At 35.0% G+C, this 16,938-nt stretch overlaps 1 protein-coding gene across 2 annotated transcripts in view; it reads right to left on the bottom strand.

Annotated features, from left to right (window-relative positions):
- LOC143228918 (prolyl 4-hydroxylase subunit alpha-2-like) overlaps window positions 1-16,938 on the bottom strand; it is a 49,027-nt gene that overhangs the window by 18,886 nt on the left and 13,203 nt on the right. The window contains exons 1-6 of one of the 2 annotated variants that reach the window (XM_076460371.1): window positions 15,453-15,525; window positions 8,635-8,811; window positions 6,451-6,599; window positions 4,611-4,799; window positions 1,811-1,971; window positions 1,352-1,379 (exon numbers count right to left, since the gene is read on the bottom strand). In XM_076460371.1, the coding sequence (XP_076316486.1) occupies window positions 1,352-1,379; window positions 1,811-1,971; window positions 4,611-4,799; window positions 6,451-6,599; window positions 8,635-8,811; window positions 15,453-15,463 (715 nt within the window). In that variant the 5' untranslated portion in view covers window positions 15,464-15,525. Of the gene's footprint in view, window positions 1-1,351; window positions 1,380-1,810; window positions 1,972-4,610; window positions 4,800-6,450; window positions 6,600-8,634; window positions 8,812-15,452; window positions 15,526-16,938 lie in introns of those variants that run through there. The other variant, XM_076460373.1, reaches the window with a different exon arrangement.

Genomic DNA, 16,938 nt, shown 5'->3' with positions numbered 1-16,938 from the left:
TTGGGTTAGTTATTTTATTTGTCTGAACATTTTTATACATGTCCTACTATATATTTTAGTCATTAAAGCCTTGTACAAAGACAGAAATGATGATGCATTTTCTGTATTAAATTTTCGGACATTACTTAGAGGATGACCTGATATATTAAATGAACATATAAAATGCACGAATAAATGTTCACTTAATTATAAACATCTTAGATTAAAGAAAAGGAAGTTAAATGAAGTCAAGGAAAAAACAGTGTTAATAACATTAAAAGAAAATATTGCTATTATTAAGCTGGTAAAGTACGATTATACTTGTAATAAGGCATTAGAATTAAACCTACTGTATTAATGTGATTGGAATTATGTTATTATAAACTATTATTTTTTATAAAAAACAGCAAACTAAAGGATTGGATAAGGAATATATTAACTAATATTAGCACAGGTTTAATTAATTACAATCATGCTTTGTTGTTGTAACAAAAGGTTTATATAAGTATTGTTCAAACCACTATTGTGTTTGTTGTAGTCCAATCATCTCTTAGAACTGTTCATTGAGCAAAATACGTCGTTTCCAATCAATATAACTAACTTGTGTGGTTGAAATACTATTATACAGTATTCTACTTAAAAAGGCCCCAAGGAACTGAATAAGGGTAGTGTATGTGAAAATATGATAGGCCTGATACTGAAGTCTTGTGACAAGTATACTTAAATTGGAAAGATTTTTTTGTCGTGTCCACTTACTCTGTTTTCATTTCGTGATAAACTTTATCACAAAATCTACACTTTCTGACTATATTGGTAAATTCTATACAGCATGTGAAAAACTTTTTGTGTATTTGTTTGCTTTCAGTCATAAAGATTTATAATATTTATACATGCTGTGCCTTAAATTTTACTATTACAGTTTTTCAAGGTTTTCATCATTTCAATTTTATTGTTGTTTTCCTGACTTTAGATGTTAGGAGGAGTGGCTCTTACGAATTATTGTTTTTATATTATTTTCTTGTGTCACTTAAGTCTACAATCAGTTTAGACTATTCTAGTGTTGTCGAATTAATTCCCTGGCAATTTAGAAGTACAGATAATTAGGTAAAATCTACTTCCATACTAACCTTCAGCACGTACTATGATCATTAAAAAAATTATTAACCTTCAGCACGTACTATGATCGTTAAAAAAATTATTAACCTTCAGCACGTACTATGATCGTTAAAAAAATTATTAACCTTCAGCACGTACTATGATCGTTAAAAAAATTATTAACCTTCAGCACGTACTATGATCGTTAAAAAATTATTAACCTTCAGCACGTACTATGATCATTAAAAAAAAATTTATTATAACTTGATGTTCCTACCTTTTCTTTCTTTCATGATTTCGTCGTACTGAAAACAAAAGATAAATAACTTCTTAAAATAAAATAATTTTTATAATACGTCTCGACATTATAAAAAAGGCCAAATAGATGTATAGGAATAACTTACACAGAAACAGAAAACGTACAGACGGACAAAAGAAATATAGATGGTGTATAGGATAAAACAATTAATTTCATAACAATACTAATATTTTATTTAACACGTAAGTTCAAAAATAAATCTTCTACTAAGTGTGTAAGATGTTTGACATTTCCTTGAAACCAAACATGGTTTCTTCTTCAGCGATTTTTTGGTTATTATAAAAAGAGAGAATAATATTACCACTTTTATACTGACTGAAGCTATTTAAGAGAAGGGCCTTAAACTGTGTTAAAATGTGTACACAAACCTAAACAGTTTAACCTTTTGGGAAACTGAAACCAAAACCTAAATCTTACCGAGTAAACGGCTATATCTAAAAACGTTTGTATTTCTTCCTGTGTGACTGTTATATTATGCTCGTCTTTCGCTTTTGTTAGCGCTATCTTAAACCAGTCAATGGCATTATCGAAGTAGCCTTGGTTGAAAGAGTTCTTTCCCAAATATAGGCAGTCTCTTGCTGGATAATGAAAGAAATACAGAGCCTCTTTAAACTTCTGAAATAAAACTGTCAGTTTATACTACTAAAATAGTCATAAATTTAAACTTCTGAAACAAACCATTGCTACTTTCAACTTCTAAAACAAAACTTATGAACTCGTGTATTTCTATCAAATCCTGGATATTAGAGTGGTTGTTTTAGGGGCGTTATCTTCACAATATGGTCACATATCAAAGACGATTTCCTAGAATTATGTACCACTAGATTTTGTTTGTTTTGAATTTCGCGCAAAGCTACTCGAGAGCTATCTGCGCTAGTCGTTCCTAATTTAGCAGTGTAAGATTAGAGGAAGGCAGCTAGTCATCACCACTCACCGCCAATTCTTGAACTACTCTTTTACCAACGAGTAGTGGGATCGACCGTCACCTTATAACGCCTCCACGGCTGAAAGGGCGAGCATGTTTGGTGCGACCGGGGTTCGAACCCGCGACCCTCAGATTATGAGTCGAGCACCTTAACACACTTGGCCATGCCGGGACATGTACCACTAGAACAGACAGTATCCACTTATATAATTCACAACATAAATATAAGAAAATATATCCCTTTTACTGCTAGTAAACCACAGAAGTTTATAGGAAAACTACAGATATGGTTAAATACATTGAATATAGATGAAACCACCTCAGAAGCGTAAAGTTTTCAGACTTTGTAGTATTTGCAATATAGAAGTTGTTAAAACATTTGAAGACAAACACATCAGCAGAACCTTCCTTGGTCTGCTGGATAAGGCGTTTACCTCGCGATCTCTGGTTCGAATCCCCATCACCAAACTTGTTCGACATTTCTTCCACGGGGCATTGTAATATAATGCTTAATCCAACTATATGTCGATAAAATAGTAGCCCAATAGTTGGCGGGGGGTGGCGTTGACTAGGTGCTTTCCCTTAACTGCTAAATTAGGGACGACTCGTGCAGATAGCCCTGATGTACCTTTGCGCGAAATACACAACGAATATTCCTTGATAACTAACATCCAGAACATTTAATAAAGGATAAACTGACGACTAGAAGAATCTAAAATATGCAGGAAGAAATTTACAGATACAGTGTTGTATATCAGAGGTGTATTTGAAGAAACAGATGTAGAAACAGCGATCACTATAATCAGTCACACACTAAACAATCCATAGAACCAATAATGATGTAATACCTTGGAATATAAACCAGCTACTATATAATACCTTGGAATTCTTTGATAGATTGTTTAGTCAGAGTATTCATCAATACCTTGGAATATAAACCAGCTACTATATAATACCTTGGAATTCTTTGATAGATTGTTTAGTCAGAGTATTCATCAATACCTTGGAATATAAACCAGCTACTAAATAATACCTCGTAATATAAACCAGTTATTAAATAATCCGTGGGTGACTAAACCAAGAACCAGACTTTAATGATCATACAGGATATTAACTAGGACAACGAATGGTTTTTATTTGTAAACGACTTCCCATGAATACTAAAATGTTTTAGTTATTTTGTTTCATTTAAATTCCATTTCAAATCTTTTGCTTTATCATCATGGAAGAAAACTGAGATGAAGCTTCTGACATTATTCTTCAGTTCCTTAACCCTCACTGGTTCAGCGGTAAGTCTGAAGGCTTATAATACTAAAAATTTGGTTTCGATACCAGTGATGGACACAACCCAGAGAGCCCATTATGTATTTTCGATAAAATTAACGATGTATAAGGATAGTCGTTTACTTTATTATGAACAAGCCGAGGTACCTGTTGTTTGTTCGGGTTATAAACTTAAATAAAAGATGTGTAGGTAGATATTATAATAAATAACACAAAAATCCTAATCACACAATTTATTTTATAACACAACTTATTATTATAGTATTCATTATCATCTCAGCAAAACTTTAGTATAAACGTTAATAATTCAGTGTGTATACACTGCATACTTGAAACAGGATATAGACTGTCCGGTGATCAGGATGATTTTGTAGGGGAACTAGCGCCGAAAAGTAGTGGTGGTAGGGTGCTTTGTTACCCTCTTTCATCACGTGATTAATTACTTAATGATCATTGATCGCAACAGTGTCTTACGTCAAAAGTGTTAAACGCTCAATAACAGCAACAATGGGGGATTGAAAGGGTTGTGAACCCTCATATTATCAAAAATTGCCATTCTAAAATAATTTAGATTGTTCCAGCAACCCAGAAGTAATTAGATAACAGAAAGACGGATTTTTTTTGCGCTTTATGTATAGAGAAGATGAAATTAAAACAAGCGATACTCTGATAGGATCACGAGTTTTAGAATACCTTCTAGAGATAAGTATAGATTAGAAAAAGAATCTCGAATTTAGTTCACAGACGAAAAATATATTTTTCGTAGTTATATTGTAATTTGGAACAGAGGTGTTGTATGGTATTCATTGCTGCCCACATATTATTACATATAGTTCATTGATTTTACTCACAATCAATATAACAGCTATGGCTCAGCGACATGTCTGCGAACCTTCAATGCCAGAACCCGGGTTTCGATACCCGTGGTTGGCAGACCACAGACAGCTCACTGTGCAGCTTTGTATTTAATCACAAACCAACAAATATGATACCTATATTTCAGCCTACCTGTCAGTTGTTCATCTGCTTGAAATGGAGATATCGGACCGTTACTTTGCAGAAGGCCCCGAACCATGGCGGACATGTTCAGCTTGTACGTCTCTTGAAGAAGAATTAGGGCATTTGCAGCCCCGTTAAGATCACTTTCTTGTGGTAAGTAGAAAGCAGATCGGAGTTGTGATATGTCAGGCACATAATCTGAAATAGGAAGAGCGTTAAACTTCATCTTGTTCATTAACCATAGAGAGATGAAAATTCTACCCCACACTTTTACTCTACTTCGTAGCTTTATGTTCCTATACGTCACACACCATTATAATCATCCACATTGAGTGTATTTTATCATGTACGCTACCTTAACTTTAAACTTTTGCTTTTAAATATTAATATGTGCTAAACTATGCTTCTTTTTAAATAAACAGTAAACAGTATCTGAATGGACGGAAGATAGACAGGCATCAATCAGTCCCATATTCTGGTGATCCCAGATTAACGTAGTTTTTATCTTCGTTTCGTGTAATTATTTATCAGTATTAACTAATACAATATGATTACAGGCAATGAAACTTTCTAAAGACATTCGATCAGTTTAGAATATTTGGGTAACATTTGCTTATCATTGCTAATGTACATTAATAATATAGATATGTGACGTCACTCAACAGTCTACTTAGCGTCCTTAAAAGTAATACTTATTATTTTCGTAAATGGTTGTCACTGAATACGAACTGATCTCTTCTTTCGACACTACTCACTTATTAGTCTTAAAAAGATATTTATCATTAAGTTCGTAAAGACCAATACTATAAATAAGAGTCTATGACAGCAGTCAGCGCTATTTTAACCGGCGTCTTTAAAGCGATCACTAACTGTAATATGCACAGTTTAGATTGACTGACTGGGTCGAGTCCTGAAGAATATTACTTTGATAAAACATGACTATCATTCTTTGAAAAAAACATTATTTGTCATGGTTGTATAGAGAGAATGCAGTTAATTTTATCTAAGAATGTCTTATTACGTACTGTTTGATATGCCACGTAAATAACACAAAACATACAACGCCTGAGTTCTCAGGAACCATCAACAACGTTGCATGTAAACTAGACTTTCAAATAAATCATTTAAAATCATTCTACGCTAATAGAAACGAAAGTTAACAAAGTACAAAAAATCAAACTACTGTTGACACTCATAATCAGGGGCGTAGATCCTGGGGGAATAGAGGGTATACATCCCCCCTTCATTTTAGGTGGGGGGTATGGTGCATATAATCATCCCCTTTACAGTTTGGTCTGTTTTATTGTTTTATTGCAACACAGGCCTACAAATTGTGTGTTTGTTCTTGTGATTCTCGTGTTCTTACCAATCGAATTACATAATTAGGCCTAGATGTAGGCTTTTTCAGTAGCTAAAATGTACATCTTTAATATAGGCGTGCTTTTAAGCTTTTCGATCTAAGTGATAGTTCGTAAGTATCAGTCAGTAGGCCTAAGTATACATGCAAGTATTGTGGCAACAAGATTACTCTGTGACTGCATGTTTACAGCTTTCAGGTTCACGTAATCAGAGATTACAAATTTGAAAATTGAACAGTCTACATAAGTGGTTGCATCCCCCCCCCATCGAGTGTAAAAAATCTACGCCCATGCTCATAATCACTGGTTTTTATTGTACAGATAATTGTGAAATAGTTATTTATTGCTTACCTGTTTTGATGAAAGGAGATACGGGTTACTTCAGTCTTATAAAAAAATTATTTTATCTCACTTCCCCCTCCCTTTTTGGAAATAAATATTTTAAGTTAACCTCTAAATATTCTTCTTTAGTGTCCTTGACCCTGACTGACCTGGTGTAGCCATAACCTGGGTACTCGCTTCCACTGCTTTCAAATCGATTGTCATTCGTTTAATCAAAGTGTAAGCCTGGATCGGGTTGGATATATAATCTGTCATTTCGTCTACTTTCTCTCCAACCGGTCTTCTGTTGTTGATAAATCTGTAATAGCAGTTCAATGGCCAATGAAACAAAGATACAACATTCCCGACAAGAAACAAAAACGCACACGAATCATCTCTCCTAATATTTAATGAAAACAAAATCTGTTTAAATTGGAAAAACAAAATGACGTCCATCTTAATTTCACAATCAATGAATTTTTATTTGTGATGTTAATAAATTTCCGTACAGCACAAATGTTCTTGATTTCCACGAGGTTTTTTTCTGCCACATATTCGGTCAGCTAGAGGACGACGGAGTTGGTCTGAGCAGGTTACCATGAAAACAGCACACGTGGTATAAACTCATTTCAGTTGTCTTTGTTTACTTTGGTTCTTCTCTGGTTTGTTTTTGAATTTCGCGCAAAACCACACGAGAACTTTCTGTGGTAACTGTTCCAAATTTAGCAGTGTAAAACTAGAGGGAAGGCAGCTAGTCATCACCGCCCACCGCCAACTCTTAGGCTACTCTTGAATTAACAGATAGTTGGGTTGAACTTTACATTATAACGCCTCCACGGTTGAAAAGGCTAGCATGTTTGGTGTGACGGAGATTCGAACTTGAGATCCTCAGATTGCGAGTCGAGGGCCCTAACCAACTGGACATGCCGGTCCGGTTTTTTTCTGGAAATTTAGAGTCCGTGTGGAATTTTCATCCACTCGAAGTTTATTAAAAGTCAAAAGGATTAGGGTCAGGAACTCTATTTCAGATTTCAATTTGGGGGCAACTTTTATTGGCGGTTCAGTAGCGCCCCTGTTCTAGATATGTGAAGGGTGTTATCAGAATACTCAGTTAAGGAAAATAATACGCGTGTTTTCTGTACTACTGTATATTTGATTCCGTGTGTATATAGTATGCACAAACGTACATAGGCCAAGATACGAACACATTGTTGCTTCTTGTTGGACTGTTTTACAGTAAGGAATTTTTACTGTATATATTTAAAACATGGTATATTATTTTGATCTTCTTAACCCAAATAAAAACTCACTCTTGCACAAACTCATGTAACTGACTCGCTTCTTTCTTTCTTTATTTCTTCGTTTTGGACATAATAAAATTTAAGTCTCGCGTTACCATCTGTCAGTAATCTCACGTGGCGCTTTATATTACTAAACTTTAGCTGTTGGCAATCATCTTAGTTTGAAAATCAAATTAATTTCTGTGGAAGAAAAGACAGTGCGATTTATTTCCCTTTTAGTTTTAAATTAGAAGATAATCGATCAAAAGCTATACGTCACTATGATATTGAACAACGTATTGTTCACCAAAACCTCTGTTGTGGAGTTGAAGAAGGTATTGTGTAATAAATTACTTGTCGTGGAGTTGAACAATTAATCGTCTATGATGTTGTTGAACCACGTTTTTTACAGTTAATCCGCTTTGATGGTGTTGAACCACTATTGTGCAATTAATTCTCTTTGATGGTGATGAATCATTTATTGTGCAATTAATTCTCTTTGACAGTGTTGAACCACTTATTGTGCAATTAATTCTCTTTGATGGTGTTGAACCATTTATTGTGCAGTTAATCCGCTTTGATGCTGTTGAACCACTTATTGTGCAGTTAATCCGCTTTGATGGTGTTGAACCACTATTGTGCAATTAATTCTCTTTGATGGTGTTGAACCACTTATTGTGTAATTAATTCTCTTTGATAATGTTGAACCACTATTGTGCAATTAATTCTCCTTGATGGTGTTGAACAACTTAGTGTGCAATTAATTCTCTTTGATGGTGTTGAATCACTTATTGTGCAATTAATTCTCTTTGATAGTGTTGAACCACTTATTGTGCAATTAATTCTCTTTGATGGTGTTGAACCACTTATTGTGCAGTTAATTCTCTTTGATGGTGTTGAACCACTTATTGTGCAATTAATTCTCTTTGATGGTGTTGAACCACTTATTGTGCAGTTAATTCTCTTTGATGGTGTTGAACCAGTTATTGTGCAATGAATCCTTTATCGTGAGCTGAACTTGTACCGTTAATGGGTCCTCAGTAAAAAAACCACAATAACATATTAACTACTTACTCTTTAATGACTTCGATGTGTTTTTCTATCCCTGACACATAGTCCTGAAGAACATTGACTACTGCTTGTTCGGACTGTAAAAGATTGATCAGACTAGTTGTTGCTGAGAAATATTCCGTAGATACTGCAGCCGGAACAGCCAACAAAACCGCCAGTACAGCTGATAGAATCTTCATTCTGTTGGGATAAACACGTGTAGCAAAACAACTTCTCTGTTTCTATATTTATAAACAGGTTTTATAGCACGACAGAAATATTTAATTTGTTCTCCAGTCATAATTATTATTAATATTTTGTATATCAAAATTTGATTTATCTCAAGTTGGTAAAAACACAATCTGTTCACAGACGAAATGGGTAATTTAACACTGCCCCCCGCCAGTACAGTGGTAAGTCTACGGATTTGTAACGCTAAAATCAACGGTTCGATTCCCCTCGGTGGGCTCAGCAGATAGCCCAATGTGGCTTTGCAATAAGAAAACACACACATGATTTAACACTATCGAATGAAGATATACAAATAGATAAGTCTGAAAAAAAATCTGACTGTCTTATGGAGTAAGTGCCCAAACTTTATCTTATCTTGTTTTACCTATTTTACGGATACCAAGAGTTTAAAGTAATATTAACTTTATTACTACAACGCCACTTATACGTGTAAAAACATTAACTGTTAAAAAGTTATTTTACAACTATCAATTAAGTCTTAACAATGTTTCCCGCTAGTACAGCGGTAAATTTACGTAGTTACAACGCTAAAATCAGGGGTTCAATTCCTCTCGATAAACTCAGCAGATAGCCCAATATGACTTTGCTATAAGAAAAAACACATTATTCACAACACTGAAAACAAATGAATTGTTTTGTCACTATTGAACCAATAGAACAGACTTATATAAAACTTAATTCGTGTTAGAAATACAATATGAACCAATAGAACAGATTTATATAACGTGATTCGTGTTAGAAATACAATATGAACCAATAGAACAGACTTATATAACGTGATTCGTGTTAGAAATACAATATGAACCAATAGAACAGATTTATATAACGTGATTCGTGTTAGAAATACAATATGAACCAATAGAACAGATTTATATAACTTAATTTGTGTTAGAAATACAATGTGAACCAATAGAACAGATTTATATAACGTGATTCGTATTAGAAATACAATATGAACCAATAAAACAGACTTATATAACTTAATTTGTGTTAGAAATACAATATGAACCAATAGAACAAACTTATATAACGTGATTCGTGTTAGAAATACAATATGAACCAATAGAACAGATTTATATAACGTGATTCGTGTTAGAAATACAATATGAACCAATAGAACAGACTTATATAACGTGATTCGTGTTAGAAATACAATATGAACCAATAGAACAGATTTATATAACGTGATTCGTGTTAGAAATACAATATGAACCAATAGAACAGATTTATATAACTTAATTTGTGTTAGAAATACAATGTGAACCAATAGAACAGATTTATATAACGTGATTCGTATTAGAAATACAATATGAACCAATAAAACAGACTTATATAACTTAATTTGTGTTAGAAATACAATATGAACCAATAGAACAAACTTATATAACGTGATTCGTGTTAGAAATACAATATGAACCAATAGAACAGATTTATATAACTTAATTTGTGTTAGAAATACAATACGAACCAATAGAACAGATTTATATAACGTGATTCGTGTTAGAAATGCAATATGAACCAATAGAACAGACTTATATAACGTGATTCGTATTGTATTATACCTTAACAGCTAAATCGTCACAAGTATCAATGAATATTAGTTCTTTCAAAATCAGATGTAAAACTTATAGAATCGATCTTACAAAGGGAGAAAGTCCTAATTTGATGTATAATTCCTTTTCAGGGGGAGTGATGACTTTGTTTTATTTACACTTTAACGATTAGTTTTTTTGCTTATTTTCAAAGTAATGCTTCTAAACTTCCCTCAGATATGAAATCAAACAGTAACCGTTTGTTAGTCTTATTGAAAAATGATAAAACCTACGTATCACACGCATATCCGATATGCATGAGGGATTTCTCAATAACAGCAGAACCTGAAATTCTTTTAGGCAGAATTGCATTTAAAGTTAAATAATCTTCGAGGTCCTTGTTTACTTTTTCATTAGCTATACTTCTGTACACCAGCAATACCCAGCGTGGGGCACGTGCATACCCAGTTCGATTTTATTACTCAGAATATCTATCAGCCCACCCTCAAATTGGATTAGATTAAATAAACATATGAGACCTTAGGCCTAGTCAGATATATCAATCGTAATGTTTTGACGTCCTGAGTCCAAAACTAGGATTAGAGTAGATTAATCTATAAGACCTTGAGTGTGGTCAAATACGCAATTGTAAGGGTATGACGTACTAAGCCAGAAGCTGTAAGTAGTTTTCAAATTGGACAAAAGATGGCAAAGCTGTGAGTTAAAATTTGTTTATATGAAAATAGCAACAAAATTTACCGTTCTATGAACCGCTCATCAGCGGCTAGAATTTAAGTACAGAGAACAATAACGTAAGTCAGCGTTCTTTGACATATTTATCTATGATTTTTTTCCGTCTTTAACTTCAGATAAAGCACATTTTAACATGAACTATTTTACCTTCCATGAGTATGCTTAAGTTCATAAAACTCAGCAACAACCAGAAAGTACAGTCACCTAGTCACCTTGTGACTTAGAAACAGAAAAAATTGCTTCAAATAAAACTGTATTTTACTGTTATGTTAATATATATAATGCTACAGAAAAAAAAGGCCTGATATCTTTTGAATAAAGTCATATGTAGATAAATTTATCTACCTGCGAAGTTTACTTTGAATTTTGAGTATCATAATTAACTTAGTTGTTCTAAACTCGAAGGAAAACGTCTGTCAGTTTGCAAAATGCACAGGTTTTTCTAACATCAGCAACTGATTTCGAACGTAGCACTTGAAACAGATAACGAGTTTTCATATTTCAAGTTTTACTTGATTTAGTACATTCACCGCCAGGTGTGCTCATTGCACGCACTAATTAAAAATTATTCACTTTGTTGCTAGAACTCGTAAAGAGAAAATAGTACAAGTGACAGACACAAGAAAAGGAAATGGTGTACGTGTAATTGTAAAACTGGTATGTAAAAGTTTTTCACGATCTACTTGAGTGAATAGCAATTGCTTAAAAACTGGTGTTTTACTTTTGGTCGATAATAACTCTCTGTTTTAAATATCGTAAAATAAAGCACGTAATACGTAGAAAACGTTAATTGACGTTTTTGTTTTCAAATTTCGCGAAAAGCTACACGAGGGCTATTTGCGCTGGCCGTCCTTAATTTAGCAGTGTAAGACTAGAGTGAGGGCAGCTAATCATCATTACCCACCGCCAACTGTTGGGCTATTCTTTAACAACGAATAGTGAGATTGACCGTCACATTATAATGACCCCACGGCTGAAAGGACGAGCATGTTTGTTGCGACGGAGATTCGAATCCGCGACCCTTAGATTACGAGTCGAACGCCTTAACCTACCTAGCCATGCCGAGCCCAAAAACGTTAAAGCTTTTAGCATCAAGTTCATTATTGTCTGTGATAAAGGTATGAGATATCGATTCAACTTAACATGATCATTTTTTATTCAAACTTTAATTAAAATTTATAAAGTATTTCCCACTTTTATATAACGGCCAAACATGACCATGTCGTTAGGGTTTTACTCGTAATCTGAGGGTTGCGGGTTCGAATCCCCATCACAAAAAACATGCTCGCCCTTTCAGACGTGGGAGCGTTATAATGTGACGGTCAATCCTACTATTTGTTGGTAAATGGGTAGCTCAAACGTTGGCAGTGGATGGTAATGACTAACTGCCTTTTCTTTATTCTTACTCTGCTAAATTAGGGAGGGCTACTTTCGCTAGCCTTGCGCAAAATTTAAAAACAAAACAGCCTGGCATGACCAGGTGGTTAAGGCACTCGACTCGTAATTTGAGGGTCGCGGGTTTGAATCCCCGTCACCCCAAACATACTCGCCCTTTCAGCCGTGGGGGCGTTATAAAGTGATGATTAATCCCACTATTCGTTGGTAAAAGAGCAGCCCAAGATTTGGCGGTGGGTGGTGATGACTAGCTGCCTTCCTTCTAGTTTTATACTGCTAAATTAGGGACGGCTAACGGAGAGAGCTATCGAGTAGCTTTGCGCGAAATTCTAAACAAACAATCAAAAACGAGCAAACAAACAAAACCTTCTAAATAATTTGTCTAATTTTACAAGGGCACTTGCTGTAACGAGTGTGGACAATAACTCTCGGTTTCCGTTCTTTCTCAAGATGGCAGTAGTTTCTTAAGAAATGTTATTGAGTTCATTAATTGTTTTCACGCGTAATATGAGTAATTTGTTGACTTATTTTACGTTCTTCCCTCTTGCAATATTTACCGTATGAAATGGTCATGAAATTGGGACTTATAATTAGCAGTATCAACTCATTACTGCTAGTGTGTGTGTAATAATAACCAAGAAAGTCATGGATCCAGAACAGAATCAGTTTAATTAATCCATGTAGTCCATTTTGAGAGTTATAAGGATGCTATAACCAAGAAAGTCATAGATCCAGAACAGAATCAGTTTGTTTAATCCATATCGTCCATTTTGAAAGTTATAAGGATCCTATAACTAAGAAAGCCATAGATCCAGAACAAATTCAGTTTGTTTAATCCATATCGTCAATTTTGAGAGTTATAAGGATCCTATAAGTAAGAAAGTCATGGATCCAGAACAAATTCAGTTTGTTTAATACATATCGTCCATTTTGAGAGTTATAAGGATCCTATAACCAAGAAAGTCATGGATCCAGAACAAATTCAGTTTGTTTAATACATATCGTCCATTTTGAGAGTTATAAGGATCCTATAACCAAGAAAGTCATGGATACAGAACAAATTCAGTTTGTTCAATCCATATCGTCCATTTTGAGAGTTATAAGGATCCTATAACTAAGAAAGTCATGGATCCAGAACAGAATCACTTTAATTAATCCATATCGTCCATTTTGAGAGTTATAAGGATCCTATAACCAAGAAAGTCATGGATCCAGAACAGAATCACTTTAATTAATCCATATCGTCCATTTTGAGAGTTATAAGGATCCTATAACCAAGAAAGTCATTGATCCAGAACAAATTCAGTTTGTTAAACCTGCTCCTCCTTCGGTCATTTTGGGGCTGAGATGCTGTACTATAAGTCGAAGCTAGCCACAAGTCTGTAAGTATGTAGTTTTCTCTAAGCCTATTTTAATTGCTTTCTAAGTATGTTTAATTAAAATCTTCAGCTGGGATAGTTGTATCGTACACAGAAGACCTTCGTCGAGTTTCAGTAAATTTGATAACATGCTGAATCAGATTTAAAGTATAACGCCTCGTAATTTGCCAAGTTTATTATATATAATTTTCTAAGATTACGAGATCCGTGCAAGAAAAATTGCTAGATGGCGCAATTGTTGTACATGTATTTCAAGACAGCTGTTACGGGTTTTAAATCTTTTATTTAAATGAGGTAGAGAACCAAGTAAAGATTTATTATCCACACCAACCGTCTTGAGATACATTTTTACTTTAAGTGGATTTCTCGTCATCACGAGCTGTTGTATAGATCTAAATCGAGTGAATTCAGAGTTCTTTCAGAAGAAAGTATCCACACGACAGAGATTTTCGTGTAACGCATGAAACTTGTCAGATTATAACATACGACATACATGTGACATATTCAAACCGTCATATTATAATACACTACTGGATGACTTACTCAAACTGATGTATTACCACAACTGACTGGATTACGTTTGTTTGTTTGTTTTAATTTCGCGCAAAGCTACACGAGGTCTATCTGTCTAGCCCTCTCTAATTTGCAGTGTAAAACTAGAAGGAAGGCAGCTAGTCATCACCACCCATCACTAACTCTTACGTTACTCTTTTACCAACGACAAGTGGGATTGATTGTAACATTATAACGTCCCCACGGCTGAAAAGACGAGCATGTTTGGTGCGATGGGAATTTAAACCCACGACCCTCGGATTACGAGTCGAACGCTTTAACCCACCTGGCCATGCCGGGCCGACTGGATTACGACTCAAAGTTTTCTATTATCTTTCACACTGAAAAAGTAAACTTTAGGCACATTTTAAACCGGAACTACCACGTTAAACTTTTTAATCAGATAATGTCTGCGGGACTTAAGTCTCTAAAAACCAGGTTTCGATACCCATGGTGGGTAGAGCACGGATAGCTCTTTGTGCTTACTAATTACCAAACAAAACTTTTAATAGGTGCACCATCATTTACAGCTGTTGTATAAAGACTGTTGTTAGTTGGACTGTTCGCAAAATACATTACAGAACTAATACGTCCGACATGACTAGATGGTTAAGGCACTTGACTTGTAATCTGAGGGTCATGGGTTCGAATCGCCATCATACCAAATGTGCTCGTCCTTTCAGCCGTAAGAATGTTATAATGTTATCATCAATCCCACTTTTCGTTGTTAAAAGAGTAGCCCAAGAGTTAGCGGTGGGTGGTGATGACTAGCTGCCTTTTTTCTAATCTTACACTACTAAATTAGGGACGGCTAGCGCAGACAGCCCTCATGTAGCTATGCGCGAAATTAAAAAACAAACAAACAAAATAAAGTTAATAATTACTGTCTTTATGCACACGTTTACGTTACTACATTACGGCTAAAACTTTACATGGATCTATGAACAGATAATAGAGTAAAGCTACTCAGTTGACAGACCTTAACAGCATGAAGAAAATCTTCCAGTGAAAATGTAGAGTTTAGAATCAGTAACCCGCGTGTTCCAGTCTCATCCACACTTTAAGTACCATACTACAAGAATTGCTTGAGATAGCGTAAGTTCAATCTTGGATGGTGTCGCTCTAGTCGTTTTTACTGTTATCTCGGCATTACGTAACTACTTCGTCACCCAATCACGCTTCTTTTTCGAGATTTTTTTTTTCAAATACAGTCCAGTATTTTGCCGTAGCAGGCAGTCAGATATTTCAACAGTCCTATCTGTAAGCACTTACTTAATCAAAAAGTATTCACGACAAAGTTAGTGAAGAACATACTTTAATATTATAATTTAGAACTACCTTATAGCTTTAGCTATTGTTAACTCACGAATGTTTTTTACTCAGGTTCTAAGTCTTTCTTTCTATGAATTATTGAAGAAAATCTCATTTTGCAGGTGGTCCTAGACAGTTGAGCACAGAGCTACACAATGGACTATCTGTGCTCTGCCCACCACGGGTATCGAAACTCAGTTTTTAGCGTTGTAAGTTCGCAAATATACTTCGTGGAGCAGCTACGATAAAAGGAAAAAAAATGAAAAATTTGAATTCTCAGAACCCAACAAGAACCGCGTTAAATGAACTTCAGTTGTGAAAAAAAAATTAATAAGTTTTTCTTAATTAAGTCAGTAATTAAAGAAAACCCCGAATCATTATATCGTCTTAATCGTACACGTCACCAAAGATGTTGGTGCTGCAGGTGCATTCCTAAAGAGAATTCCCTACGTCCCACTTGTTTGAAATAAAGCCACAAAAAGTGTGTGTGAGGGCAAATACTGAAATTAGAGATGCTTTGTGTTTATCTTAGTAGCTCCAGGAAGTTATGTAAGGTAACAAGAGGGGCTTAGTTAGATTTGACTCGTTAATGTATGGTCTAATAACCACATAAGTAATCTACTTACGAGGAAACCCTTCTGAAGAAACAGCACCCAAAACATCTTCCCCTATTTTCTCCCTTTTCTTACTTTTAGATTCTTTACATACTTACCAGCATTGCATGTGGCGTACTGTTTAGCCAGGTGGGTTAAGGCTTTCGACTCGTAATCTGAGGGTCGCGGGGTCGAATCCCGGTCGCATCAAACATGATCGCCCTTTCAGTCATGAGGGCGTTATAATGTGACGTTCATTACTACTATTCGTTGGTAAAAGAGTAGCCCAAGAGTTGGCGGTGAATGGTGATGACTAGTTGCCTTCCCTCTAGTCTTACACTGCTAAATTAGGGACGGCTAGCGCAGATATCCCTCAAGTAGCTTTGTGTGAAATTCAGAACAAAAACAAAGCGGTTTCTAAGAGACTTGAATTATGGGTGACCAAACGATTACGTTCCATCACCATGATGAACACAGCACTTTAGGGCCGCAGATTACAAGTGAGAGTGTCAAATTTCATTATTCATTTCGAGACGGGCAGTCTAAGAGCTGGCGGCCGGT

The sequence above is a fragment of the Tachypleus tridentatus genome, chromosome 10, assembly GCF_004210375.1.
Source record: "Tachypleus tridentatus isolate NWPU-2018 chromosome 10, ASM421037v1, whole genome shotgun sequence".
Classification (NCBI taxonomy): Eukaryota; Metazoa; Arthropoda; class Merostomata; order Xiphosura; family Limulidae; genus Tachypleus; species Tachypleus tridentatus.
This window is presented reverse-complemented; position numbering and strand designations above follow the sequence as displayed.